Source organism: Nicotiana attenuata, chromosome 11 (assembly GCF_001879085.1).
Source record: "Nicotiana attenuata strain UT chromosome 11, NIATTr2, whole genome shotgun sequence".
NCBI lineage: Eukaryota > Viridiplantae > Streptophyta > Magnoliopsida > Solanales > Solanaceae > Nicotiana > Nicotiana attenuata.
Genome location: NC_031999.1, coordinates 55,754,818 through 55,769,320, shown reverse-complemented (window position 1 = coordinate 55,769,320; position 14,503 = coordinate 55,754,818). Strand labels below are relative to the sequence as shown.

The 14,503-nt window shown below is 41.5% G+C and overlaps 1 protein-coding gene across 1 annotated transcript; it reads right to left on the bottom strand.

Annotated features, from left to right (window-relative positions):
• Positions 3,618–4,589, bottom strand: LOC109234915. Its single transcript, XM_019400955.1, has 2 exons — positions 3,966–4,589; positions 3,618–3,848 (listed from the first exon to the last, which is right to left on the bottom strand). The coding sequence occupies exons 1-2, from the start codon at positions 4,587–4,589 to the stop codon at positions 3,618–3,620; spliced, it is 855 nt and encodes a 284-aa protein (XP_019256500.1).

Here is a 14,503-nt window from a genome sequence, read left to right as displayed (position 1 = left end):
TAGTTTTGTAGTCTTCAAAATGTTCCTGCTCTTCTTTTGTAGATTGTGCATGGATGCACTTTTTGAGCAGGCTCTTGATTGCATTGTTCCAGTAGTTAATGCAGTATTTTCTACTGATAGTCCTCCATCTACCCATGTTATCATAAATTGATATTTCATCTTGGGGCTGAGCACCTAGTGCTAATACCACACATGGATGATTTACCAATATATGCAGCATGGGTATATTGCCTGTTCCTGCAAAAAAGAAAATTGTGTTAGTTAAAAATATGATCTTCGTGATCTCCTTCATATGAATTTGACCACAGAGATGGATCTTATCTCCTGTTCCCTTATTCCTCCCCTCCAGAAAAACTATTATACTCTCCTCACAAATGATTTGAGTATAACAGTCTATATACTTGACTCCATTAGTTGGGCTACCACCTCTCCACCTTGTTGTCCCTTCTCCTTCTACTTTCCTGCAACTTTTACTCTTATGTATGGGCATCTTGACTTGTCATCATTCACTATTTTCCTCCCTTGAATATCCAGTTCCCAGAAATTGTGTGCCTCAATATCCCCAGACTCCAAAGCATAATTAGCTAGATGGTCAGCTAATCTATTTCCTTCTCTAAATGTGTGAGACATTATGACATTACTCCTGTTCATCCACTCCTTTATCTCTTCAACTTCTACAGCAATATTCCATGGAACAGACCACTCTCCTTCTAAAACCTTCTTTAGTAGCATTGAATCTGTATGTACTTCAAGTAGGATATACTCATTCTGAACACAGTATCTCATTGCCTCCAACATTGCCATTGCTTCTGCATAAGTGTTTGTGCCTTCCTTTATTTTCTTGCCACAAGCATATATGACATCCCCCTCTTCATCTCTTAATACATAGCCAATAGCACTACTGCCAGGATTACCCCTAGATGCCCCATCTGTATTTACTTTTATCCATCCTTCATTAGGACATTCCCACAGTACTTTGGAATATTGCAGCACTGGTGTATAATTCTCCATCATATTAAGCAAATCTGGCCATTTATGTGGAACATTCTGTAACCCTGGCTTCCTGAGCTTTACTAAAGACTGTAGAGTTGATAAAATTTGGTATATAACTCTACTAACTGTGACTGCCTCCCCATATTTGAAACTAGTCCTTCTCTTCCATAGTTCCCAAACAATCACAGATGGTAAAGCTTGAAAAATAGGTTGGAGTCTAGGAATTACACCAGCAGTCCAACATTTGATCACAGCTTGATGTAGAGAAATTCCATCTGTTGATATTCTTGCACATCCCGGAAAATATTTCCATACAGATATAGCTGGCTTTGAAGTGTAGAACAGATGCTGCATAGTTTCTTCTTTTGGTTCTGCACAACACCAACATTTTGATGCCATCAAATATCCAAGACTTCTGAAAAATTCATCCAGTGGTAATTTGTTTCTCCACATCTTCCACATAAAAAAAGCAATCTTAAAAGGAAGACCTTTCACCCAAATCTTTCTATAAGCATTACAAGGCTCACTTCTTTTTCTCACATATTCCCAAGCTGACTTCACAGTGAAATCCCCTCTTGTTTCTAGCATCCATACTGGCTTATCAATAACATTATCAAGTGTTGGAGGCTTCAGGTTCTGCAAAATATGATCTGCAATGTCAGTTGGTAGAATACTTCTGAGAACCTCTTCATCCCATTGTCCATGCTGCACTACTTCATATATGTTTTGAATAGATTCATCACATATAAAATCTGGTGGGATGACAAAATACAAAGCACCCAGCCCTGTCCAATTTTCAAACGAAAATAAAGCTGATCCCATCTTAGGCTGCCATAAAATTTGATGCTCTATTAGATGTCTGCACTCTAAAATTTTTCTCCATACATGAGAACCTTCTCTCCAAGGCACCACCATAGGATTGAGCTTTTTACAGTATTTTTGGCTCATAAATGAACTCCACAGGCTTGGTTTTGTTCTGAAATTCCACCATATTTTGCAAAATAAAGCAGTAGACAAATGAACCGCACTCCCCCTTCTTCACAAGGTAAACATAAAGTGGTCCAAGAAGCCCAGTGCCTGTTTGATACACCTACTGTATTACCCCAAAAGAATTGTGCAAAAATCTTATGAAGTCTATTAATCACATATGCTGGGGGGTTTACTGCAGATAGAAAGTGTATAGGCATACTTTGAAGCATACTTATAATCAATACTGCCCTTCCACCTATAGATAACAACTTACCTTTCCAGCTCTGCAACCTGTCCATAACCTTAGTAATGATGTCCTGATAATAATTCATTCTTCTCCTGAGATAAAAAATTGGACACCCAAGGTATGTAAAGGGAAACTCTTGTTTAGGAATTCCTGTAATCCTTTGCACTTTATCAACCACTTCTGCTCCAGCTGATTCATGCAAATATATAGCTGACTTGTTCTTATTGATTAGCTGACCAGATGCAGCTTCATAGTCTGTCAATACCTCCATTATAAGCCTCAATGAATTAGCATCAGATGATGAAAAAATGATGGTATCATCAGCATATGCTAGATGATTGATCTTGGGACTCCATTTAGGCATTCCAAAACCACAGAATTGTCTATTACTATGCAGTGCATTCAACCCCCTTGACATAGCTTCTGCAGCTAATATAAATAGAGTAGGTGATAAAGGATCACCCTGCTTCACACCCCTAGTTGATCTGAAAAACCCATTAGGCTGTCCATTGATTAGTACTGAATACCAGTTGTTAGATACAACTCCAAAAATCAGACCAATAAACCTTTCCCCAAATCCCATCCTTCTTAACACCTTTGATAGAAAAATCCAAGATAGTCTATCATAGGCCTTCATCATGTCCAGTTTTAACACAACATTAGGTCCTGCTTTGGTTCTTAGTCTGATATCTGTCATTATTTCTTGAGTTAAGAGTATATTTTCCACTATGCTTCTCCCTTTGACAAAACCAGCTTGTTCTTCAGAACTCAAACTTGGTAACATCTCCACTAATCTTTCATGAATCACTCTTTGGAAGACTTTGTTGATAAAATTACTGAGACTTATTGGTCTCATGTCAGAAAAAGTTTCCACCTGCTTCTTCTTTGGTAATAGAACCAAGTTTGTGTGTGTTATATATCTAGGTAATTCATGTCCATTGAAAAAAGCCTGCACCATAGCCACAATATCTTTTCCAATTATCTCCCAACATGAATGAAAGAAAGCACCTGTGAAGCCATCAGGACCCCCTGCACTCTCTCCATTTAATCCCATAACTGCAGTTTTGATCTCCTCTTCTGTAGGTTGCTTAATTAGCTTCATGTTCTGTACACTGTCTATTAATGTGGGCACATAATCAAGGATCCTGAAATTTGTAGGTACTGTATCCTCATGGAATTGATTTTGAAAAAATCTCACAGCTTCATTTGCCATATCAGTAGTGTCTTCCAACCAATTGCCTTCTGAATTTTTAATTCTTTTTAACTGTAACCTCTTTCTTCTGCCATTTACCTATGCATGAAAGAACTTTGTATTCCTCTCACCATCTTGAAACCAGTTCATGCCAGCCTACTGCTTCCAAAACTCCTCCTCTAGGGTTAAATATCTGATTAATTTAGCTTGCACCTTCTATAGCCTTTGTCTTCTTTGAAATGTAGGATTTCTTTCAAACTCAGCCTCATGAACAATTACCACTTCTTCCAAACTTGCAATTTTCTGAAATATATCCCCATAGGTGTTCCTGCTCCAAGCTGATAGGGCCTTTTTTAGTCTCTTTAACTTCTGATTGAACATGTAAGATGGATCCCCAACAAAATCAACTCTCCAGTTGTCCTCGACCACATTCTTAAAAGTAGGATGCTTTATCCAAAAATTAAGGAATCTGAAAGCCTTCTTTATTAGTATTACATCAGAGCTACATGTTAAGTGCATAGGACTATGGTCTGATCCTGTTTATGATAGGTGATTGACCTATACTGTAGGGAACATATGTTGAAATTCAAGATTTGCATGGCATCTGTCAAGTCTCTTAAAAATGCAATCATCTTCAGCTCTCCCATTCCACCAAGTGAATATGCTGCCTTTAAAGCCTAAGTCTGTGAGGTTACATGTGTTAACACAGTGTCTAAAGTCATTAACTTCATTTATTGATACTGGCAGTCCCCCAAACTTCTCCTCTTCATCCCAGATAACATTGAAATCCCCAGCTACAAGCCATGGTATTGTCATGTCTCTAGCTAAGTAATACATGTTGTCCCATAGTTCAATCCTTTCAATGGGATCACACATAGCATATACAAATGTGACAATGAAAGATATCTGAGTATCCATGTTGGTCAGCTTCATAGTCAGCTGTTGTTCTAAATTAATCATTACATCCACCCCATGGTCCTCATCTACAAACACCCAAATCTTATTTGAAACATTAGCAAAAGCCTGTAGAAAACCAATCTTCCTCGTATATCTTTCCAGTTTTCTAGGATTTTGCATTGGTTCCATGATTCCAATGAATTGACAATGCTGTTGCCTTTGCATATTGACAAGCCTTTCAAAAGCATTCTTTGTGTTCACTGACCTCACATTCCATATAATAGCATTCATCATTAATTGTGAGATTTAGAGAGGGTTCTTCTTGTTTGAACCCCAAGAACTTGACTTTGAATCTCCTTTTATGCCTTTTTCTTATCTCTTCCTGCTGATCTGCCTGTATCTAACTGTCTAGGTGAAAGATCACCTTGCCTTGCCACATTTTTAAAGTTTTGAGTTGTTGATTCTTCATCAAGATCCTTTCCTGATTTCTTTATTTCACCTTCAAGTTTTGCATGTTCCTTTGATTCTGTCAGCTTCAGGTGTATACCAGTTGAGACCAAGGCTGCAGAAAATTTATCCTGACTTTTGTTTGTTGCATTAACTATTTGCTTGCTTGCACTTGCTGCATCTGTATTCTCACATGACTGTATAGAATCTGAAACTCCTAAATTGGCCTTCTCCATTCCAATCTCTGTTTGCACCAATGCAATTTGACCCTCTGCCTGCTCCACCACTAAATCTGTTCCTCCAGCTTGTTTTTCAGCAGGTATATTAAGCTTATCTGGAGGTATGTCCTTGCTAGGATTAGGACCTACACATATTTGCACAACTTCTCTATTAGCTCCTTTTTGGCATCTATCACCTTGATCACAATTTTCCTCCATTCCTTAACTTTGTTCTATTTATTGGTTCCCCTGCCCTTTATTATTAACTCTTTGCTATTCCTGATCATTTTCTTCATCGGATGATTCCTCTTCTCAAATAGCACCCTCTGGTAATTCACCTTCCTCTGGATCTTCTTCAACCTGTTGGCTCCAAATTTTTCTACCATCTAGTTGCAAGTTCCCATTAACATTAGTCAACGTTAAGGTTGCATCTATCTCAGTAGCTTGGGATGGAATCTCCTGGCAAGATTGATTAGTTGCAACCAAATTTTCATTGAATGTTCTACTCACCCATGTGGCTGTTGATTCTTTTTGAGCACCTTCCACTATTGCCTTCTCCTTGTCATTAACATTCCCCTCCTTAACTCTTCTTGATGTGCTCTCAACTCCAGTAGACTTAGGAGTAAATACAGCTGCTGTAGGATTTAATTTCTTAGGTGCAGGAATATTATCTGCTAGAATTCTTGCAGGACTGTTGTCCTCCACTACCACCAATTGGTTGTTTTCTTCATTAGCACCATCCTGATCCTCTAATGCTGCAAACATATTAGTTGTTTGAATTGGTTGATTAGCTACTATACCATCTGAGACTACTTCCTACCTTGAACTTGCTTTTTCTTGCTGATCATTACTATTAACTGGGATAATTTCTTTTCCCATTGCTCCATTACTTTGCTGAGTATCAGTAGAAATTTGAACCTGCTGCTCAGAATTAGTAACAGGAACTAATTCCTTTCCAGTAGATGTTTGGTTAATCACTTGTTTGCCATTCTTCCTCATACGATTATCCCTTACTTCCCTCCATTGCTCACCATAAGTATTCAAGTTTCCTACCACTTTTCCACTAGTTAAAATCATTAAAGGTTGATCAACCTGCTCCTTATTCTTCTCCTTATTAATTGCAGCATTTTGATTATCTTGATCTTGAGGAAACAATTCCGGATGCAATCTCCAACATTCAACATATCATGTCCTTGAAGCCTACATTCCTTACAATATTTTGGGATCATATCATATTTAATATTCACCCATTCTACCCTTATTTCTCCAGTAGCTTCATTAAGAATGTCCATCTTTACCTTCTTAGGATGATCCTCTAACAGATTAACCCAAACTTTGACCCTAGCACAACTAGGTCGAGTTTTGTTCACTGTGGCCATATCAAGATGAATTGGTTTTCCAACAGCTGAGGCTAGTGAAAAAAGGCATTCCTTCACAAAATATGTAGGTAATAAACCTGGAAAAGAAATCCAAGCCATAGCCATTGGAGTCTCCTCTCCTACTTTGAACTTGGCAACATATATGAGTGGACGTAGTTGATATTCTTGACCATATTTATCCTTAACATATTGAGTTCCCTTCGAGGTGAAATCAACAAAATCTTGCCATAGGGTCATTCGTATGAGAACATGCCTGTCCCTCAAAAATCCAATACTACATTCTCCTTTAATACCACATTGCATTGGCACAATGCGACGAATCTCATTAAGTTCTGGCCAACCATACGCAAATTTTGCAAATACTGCGTATTGTAGTCCCTCGATCACATTCATTCTATCAACTTCTGCCTCTGTAAACTTTACCACTGGTTGTCCATTCACTATCTCAGCTCGTCTTAATGGAATTGGATCGACTGAAGGTTTACGTTCTTGCATGGCACTGTTCATGGCAGTAGGTTTAAGGATTTTCGAGAAGTCTAGGGGCTGGGTATTGTTGTTTGTGGTAGTGGGAGGCTGGGCGCTGGTGGGGAGAGGCTGACCAGCCGGAGAAGAGGGCTGGCCGCCGGCAAGATTGGCCATGGCAGCTGATCGTGCGAACTTTCTCTCTCTAGAAGAAAAAAAATCGCCAGAGCCTCTCTCTCTAGACTCCAACTCTAGTTTAGGCTTAGGGCTTCTTCTACTCACATTTTTTTAGCAAATCCACTAGGCAGGTGCCTAGGGCTAGTTTTATTAATAACTAAAAAGAAAAAACGAACCACATAGGAAGAGTACAAATAAGGGGGACAATAGCAGCAGTAGTGTTGCCTCTATGCCTTGGCTATATAATTACTCCTCTGCGCCTCACATTGCCCTTACGACAGCCTCATGTAGAGGATTTATGGAGTAGCTGTCGGCAAAGTCTCACGAGGGCATATAATCTCATAGCCATTTGGATATCTTTCCAAAGGCATAGGACTAGAGCAACAGAAACTGGGCTAAACCTTACCTTACTAATCCTATTGAGGCAAACAAAAAGCCTCACCTACTAACAAGCATGTAAAAAGAAAGAACTAGCTAACACTAGATATTCTATGATCATCACAGAGTTTATAACATACTCTGTGATGATATTACATAAAACTATGCTAATGTGATGGTAGAATAGGGATATGAAGAAATAACAGTGATGACCTTTGTTCTCTAATTTTGTGTAGTCTTCAACTTGTAGACACTTGTCTTCTTCCTCAACCCTTTTCAAGATGTCTTCAAAATTCATCATTTTTTCTTTGAGCGATTGGACTTTGTGGATGTAGTTTGAGTGGCCTGTTTTTGTTTTGCAATTCTCATTGGGAGTCTCCTTATGTGTGCATCTTCATTTACCCTGCCGTCCCAACTTTTTTCCCTTGTACGACTCTTCTTACTTTTTCCGCTATGCATAGGTGATAAATCACCTTTTCTTGCTGCCTCTGCTCTACATTGTTGTAACATTTCATCTTCCTCTCCGTCTTCATATAAGTCTCTCCCCAGGTGCACTGGTTGTGGAACATTTTGGTCGATACCAATTGTCTCCAGTGCAGATTGACCTTATGTATTTGTCACCATTGTCTTGCTTTGATGTTGTTCTATTTTTTGCAATTTGTTCCTGTTCTTGCTCAACAGACCAGCGCTAGAAGCAGTAGGATTTACAGGATTTAAGGGATTAGAACTCACCATTGCATCCAAGAGTCTTCTTTCCTCTTTTGAAATATCTGGGACAGTTGTAACAATTTGGTTCTGTCCAGAATTTGTTGTTGTAATTTCTCGATCCCCTAGATGAGTCGCGGCTGGAATATCCTGACATGTAGGTGTTATTGCAGGAATACTTGTTGTCATAATTTGGACCTACCCGAATTTTGATGTTTCTGTTTTTGTTCGTTCACCAGTAGGAGTAACATTTGAGGTGTTGGGATTAATTTGCTGCTGCTGCACAGTAGTTATAGCAGCTACTGCATTTTGAATAGCTAGAGATGAAGGATTTCTGGGAATGAATGAAGGGGCATTGGAGTTCAAATTGCTCATTGGACTTGCTGCTGTTACTCGATCAGATTTTACCATCGCTAAGGAATCAATTTCCTCACCTGCACTATCAGGTATAACCTCATGATCAGCCTCTTCTGATGAATAACCTGCAAAACCATCACCCCAATCCACTTCCTCATCCTCCTCACGCTGACCTTGCCACAACTTGGGGTTGATGGCCATCAACCTCACATTTGCCTGTATAACCTCATTGTTATTCCCTGTTGACCTCATAGGCTTCCCAGATTCACCTTCAAATGCTCCAAAAGATGACTGTGAAGGGACGTCAAATACGGATGTGTTTAAGGTGACCAAAGGTTGTTTAACCATGATATTACTCATCATCATTTCTTTTTGAGTGTCTTTGATTATTTGTTCAACTTGGGGACTGGAAAAGTGCAAAGTAGGAGCATTGGAACTATGAGCTTGGCTGCCCTTTATTTCAATCCCCAACTTACTCTTTGAAGCATTTAGTCGAACATTCAAATTTTCTTCCAACTCGACATTGTCTTGCCCTCCTCGTTCATTACTGGCCATTGGAACTAGTTGTTTGGATATCACATTATCATTTGTACCAGTTGCATGACGTCCAATATCCCAATCAGCTGCAAGAATCTCAAAGGAATTTACATTGGACACAATGTTACTGTCCTTTGATCGAACACCTTGGGACTGTTTTTTTGGTGACTGCCCTTTCTTTGATGGAGATTTCCTGGGGGTTACCATGTTCCAAACTTCTCCTTTTTTGTTTTGATCAGTGCCCTTATCATCAAACATTAGATTACCAGTCTTGTCTTCCATTACCTCGCCCTTATTTTTCCTGGCTTCTCCTCCAAAAACCTGGGCCTCACCATAATTACAGTCCACTGGTACTGCAGTATGCCTAGTTATTTTACTGCATATATTTTGTACCTCTCCTTCTGTTTCAATCCGTGAAGTCTTAAGACCTGAAATCTACCCCATATCTCTTTGATCCTTAGTCTTAAATAGCATAGACTCATCAGCTCGATCAATAGGCTCCATTAAATTTGCTGCAGCTGATGCAACAATTGCAACTGATTGCAGATTATCAGATGTTTGCACAGGTGGATTAACATCCTTGACACTTGGAGGATTGACATTATTTAATACCCCATTATTTTTCTGTTGTTGACCCTTAGAGACTTGTTCATCAGCAGCCAACTCCTTGCCAATTTTAACAACTGCCTCTACACGATTATCAGCACCCTTAGAGCCTGTACCTGTTAACAGAATTTTTGCAGCACTAGCCTATTGGATTCACAACATTGGAAATTCTTGCTAAGGTTGTTCTAGCAGGCACGTCTCTTGAAGGTGGAGGTGGACCCTTATCAAGATTAGGAAGATTACCTACAGGACATTCCTTAGCTGCTGGAATAATTTCTTTTCCTCTTTGTGAAGCCTGCTGTTCTTTTGCATCTTCATCTTCCAATTGCCCAGCTCTTTTGGCATTAAGATAATCCCTGGCATCCCCTGCTAACTTGTTGAGATTGACCAGGCCTTCCTCTTCAATCACTCAATCTGCGTCATCCATGTTTTCCTCGATCCTCCAACGACATACTTTTTCCTCATGCCCTTGGTGTTTACAACAAGTACAAAATTTTGGAAGGTTATCAAACACGATCTGCTGATAATGTTCAACTATTCTTCCAGAGTTCTTGTCCACTATTATTGCCACAGGCTCCTCAACATACGATAGATCCTTGTCCAACTGGACTGAACTCAAATCCAGCACGTATGATGGATCACCGTGATACCTCTGGAGCATCGAAACATGAAATACCGGATGAACTCATACCAGGCCGGGAGGTAGGGCAAGCTCATAAGCAACCTGCCCAACACGCCGCAATATCTCTAAAGGGCCAATAAACATCAGACTTAACTTTCCCTTCTTCCCAAATCTCATAACGCCCTTCAGAGGCAAAACCTGAAGCAGAACCCGCTCTCCAACCATATAGGAGACATCACTAACCTTCCGGTCCGCATAGCTTTTCCATCTGGACTGGGCTGTACGTAGTCTATCCTGAATCACCTTAACCTTTTCCAAAGAATCTTGAACCAAGTCTGTGCCCAATAATCTAGCCTCACCCAGCTCAAACCAACCCACCGGGTATCTACACCGCCTCCCATATAAAGCTTCATACGGTGCCATCTGAATGCTGGATTGATAACTATTATTGTAGGCAAACTACGCCAATGGCAATAACTGATCCCAAGACCCTCCAAACTCAATCACACACGCACGGAGCATATCCTCAAGAATCTGAATAGTGCGCTCGGACTGTCCGTCCGTCTGAGGGTGAAATGTTGTAATCAACTCCACCCGAGTACCCAACTCCTCCGAAGAATGAGTAGTACACATAAGAATAAAGTGCGCGGACTTGGTCAGCCGATCCACAATCACCCAAATAGCATCGAACTTCTTCAAAGTCCGCGGGAGTCCAACTAGGAAGTCCATGGTGATCCTCTCCCACTTCCACTTCGGAATCTATATCTGTTGAAGCAATCTACCCGGTCTCTGGTGCTCATACTTTACCTGCTAACAATAGAGGTACCGGGCTACAAATCCGACTTTCTTTTTTCATCCGCCTCCACCAATAGTGCTGCCTCAAATCCTGATACATCTCCATGGAACTCGGATAAATGGAGTGTCGCGAACTACGGGCTTCCTCTAAAATCATCACCTTAAGCCCATCAGCATTAGGTACACAGACCCGGCCCTACATCCTCAATACCCCATCATCACCAATAGTCACATCTCTAGCGTCATCACGCTGACCTTTGTCCTTGAGGACAAGTAAATGAGGGTCATCATACTGACGCTCCCTGATACGATCAAATAAGGAGACCGAGAAACCACGCAAACTAGAACCCAACTGGGCTCCGAAAGATTCAATCTCACAAACTGGCTGGCTAAGGCCGGAACATCCATCGCCATAGGCCTCTCTGATGCTTGTAAATAAGACAAACTCCCCAAAATCTCTGCCCGACAACTCAAAGCATCGGCTACCATATTGGCCTTGCCCGAGTGATACAGAATAGTGATATCATTGTCCTTCAGCAACTCTAGCCATCTCCTTTGGCGCAAGTTTTGATCATTTTGCTTGAACAGGTGCTGCAAGCACCAATGATCCGTATAAATCTTGCAAGGCACACCGTACAAATGATGACGCTAGATCTTCAAGGCGTGAACTATAGAATCTAGCTTAAGATCATAGACAAGATAATTTATCTCATGTACCTTCAACTGTCTGGACGCGTAGGCAATCACCCTATCGTCCTGCATCAAAACCGCACCAAGGCCAATCCTTGAGGCATCACAATAGACAGTATAAAAACCCGAACCCGTAGGCAATATCAAAACTGGGTTGTAGTCAAAGCTGTCTTGATCTTCTCAAAGCTTGCCTCACACTCTTCCGTCCACTGGAACGGAGCACCCTTCTGGGTCAGCCTGATCATAGGTGCTGCAATAGATGAAAACCACTCAACAAATCGACTGTAATACCCTCCAAGCCAAGAAAACTGCGGATCTCTATAGCTGAGGATGGTCTGGGGCAACTCTGCACTATCTCCGCTATCTTCAAATCCACCCGTATACCCACACTCGACACCCTATGACCCAAGAAAGCCACGGAATCCAACCAAAACTCACATTTTGAGAACTTTGCATATAACTTCTTTTCCCTCGACGTCTGAAGCACTGTCCTCAGGTGCTGCTCATGATCTTCCTGTCTCCGGGAGTATACAAGAATATCATCAATAAAAACAATGACGAACGAGTCAAGTATGGCTGGAGCACACTGTGCATCAAATGCATAAAGGCTGCTGGAGAATTGGTCAGCCCAAATGACATAACATGGAACTCGTAATGACCATACCGAGTCCTGAAGGCAGCCTTCGGGATATCTGGCTCCCGAATCTTCAACTGATGGTAACTTGAGCGCAAGTCAATCTTAGAAAACACCTGTGCACCCTAAACCTGGTCAAACAGATCATCAATACGAGACAAAGGTTAACGATTCTTCACTTTAACTTTGTTCAACTGACGATTATCAATACATATGCGCATAGAACCATTATTTTTCTTCACAAATAAGACAGGAGCAACCCAAGGTGATACAATGGGCCGAATTAAACCCTTATCAAGCAATTCCTGCAAAGGCTTCTTCAACTCTTTCAACTCAGGAGGGGCCATACGATAAGGAGGAATACAATTGGGCTGAGTGCCCAGCAACAAATCAATGCCAAAATCAATATCTCTCTCGGGTGGCATACCCGGAAGATCAGATGGAAACACATCACAAAAATCATGTACTACAGGGACCGAATCAATAGAAGGGGTATCAATACTGATGTCTCTCACATAAGCTAAATACGCATCACACCCCTTCTCAACCATACGCTGAGCTTTAAGAAAAGAATTGACTCTACTAGGAGTGTGATCTAAAGGACCCCTCCACTCAACACGCGGTACACCTGGCATAGCCAACATCATGGTTTTGGCATGACAATCAAGAATAGCATAATGGGGTGACAACCAGTCCATGCCCAAGATAATATCAAAATCTACCATGCTGAGTAACAATAAGTCAGCTCTGGTCTCAAAACCACTAAGACCAACCAAACACGACCGATAAACAAAATCTACAACAAGAGAATCTCCCACAAGAGTAGAAACATAAATAGGGAAACTCAAAGAATCCCGAGATATGCCCAAATGCTGGGCAAAATAAGAAGACACATAAGAATAAGTGGAGCTTGGTCGAATAAAACCGATGCATCTCTATGAGAAACCATGACAATACCTATGATAATAGAATCGGAGGAAACAACCTCGGTATAGGTAGGAAGGGCATAGTACCTGGCCTGGCCTTCCCCTCTAGCTGGCTGAGCTGGTGGGGTAGCAACTGGTGCGGTAATCATAGCCTGAGAACTCGGCGGAGCGTGCTGTGGCTGAGAAGTTTGTGGAGGTGCACTCCTCCCAAGTCTAGGGCAATCCCTCACCACATGGCACCACACTCAAAACAAGCTTTGGGAGGACGTGGCAGTGGCAACTGTGCGGTACGGGTACTCCAAGACCCCTAAACTCCTTAAACACTGTGTGAAATCTGAGATGCTAACTGAGCTGGTTGACCTACAAAACCTCTAGCATGTCGTACTCTTCCTCCAAAATGAGGATCAGTGGGTCTCTCGTCTCCTCTCTTCCCTATACTGTCTCTCCTGACCTCGTATGTCCTCTCTCTCATGAACCCACCTGTCCTCTACTCGGCGAGAGGTCCTCATAACCTGCTGAACTAGGACCATAGGCTATGTCGCCATGACACCTTGAACCTGAACAATGAGAGCTCGCTGCTCTAGGGTGGGGGTGGTGGAAGTTTGGGTTCCTTCCCCGATCTGTGAAGTAGTTGGTACAACCTGAATCAACCCTGCCTAAACTAATGTACCAAACATGCTCAGGAACTGTGTTAATGTCTCCTGAAGTGCCGGAATAGTAGTAGCAGTAGGCTTATCCGGTGCGTGGGCTCTGGCTGGAACTACTGGTGGCTCCTCGGTAGCAGCTCACGCGGGTGCTCTGGCTTCACCGCGTGTGCATCCTCGATCTCTATCCCGGCCCCGACCTCTGACGGCTCTTGAAGGGGGCGCGAGTGTCTGATCATCTCTGGTAGCGCGAGTTCTCACCATTTGTGAGAGAATGGAAGACAGAGGTTTAGGATTTTGATGTCAAAATCTTGCACGACAAGGAAATCAAATGAAGTAGAATTTTCCTAACGGTTACATAGCCTCTCGTACATAAGTACTGACGTCTTCGTACCGATTAGTGAGACTTTAATAAACGGCTTGTGATTCATGACTCCTATTAACCTAGAGCTCCGATACCAACTTGTCACAACCCCGGTTTGCCCTCCGTGAACCATCGTGACGGCACCTAGTCTGTACGACTAGGTAAGCCTAATTTGCGGAAAATAAACCAAAGTGCGGAATAAAAACAACTTAAAATAGAAATAGAGTGATATAAAAATGTTTAAAAGTGCCGCTCGGCATACAC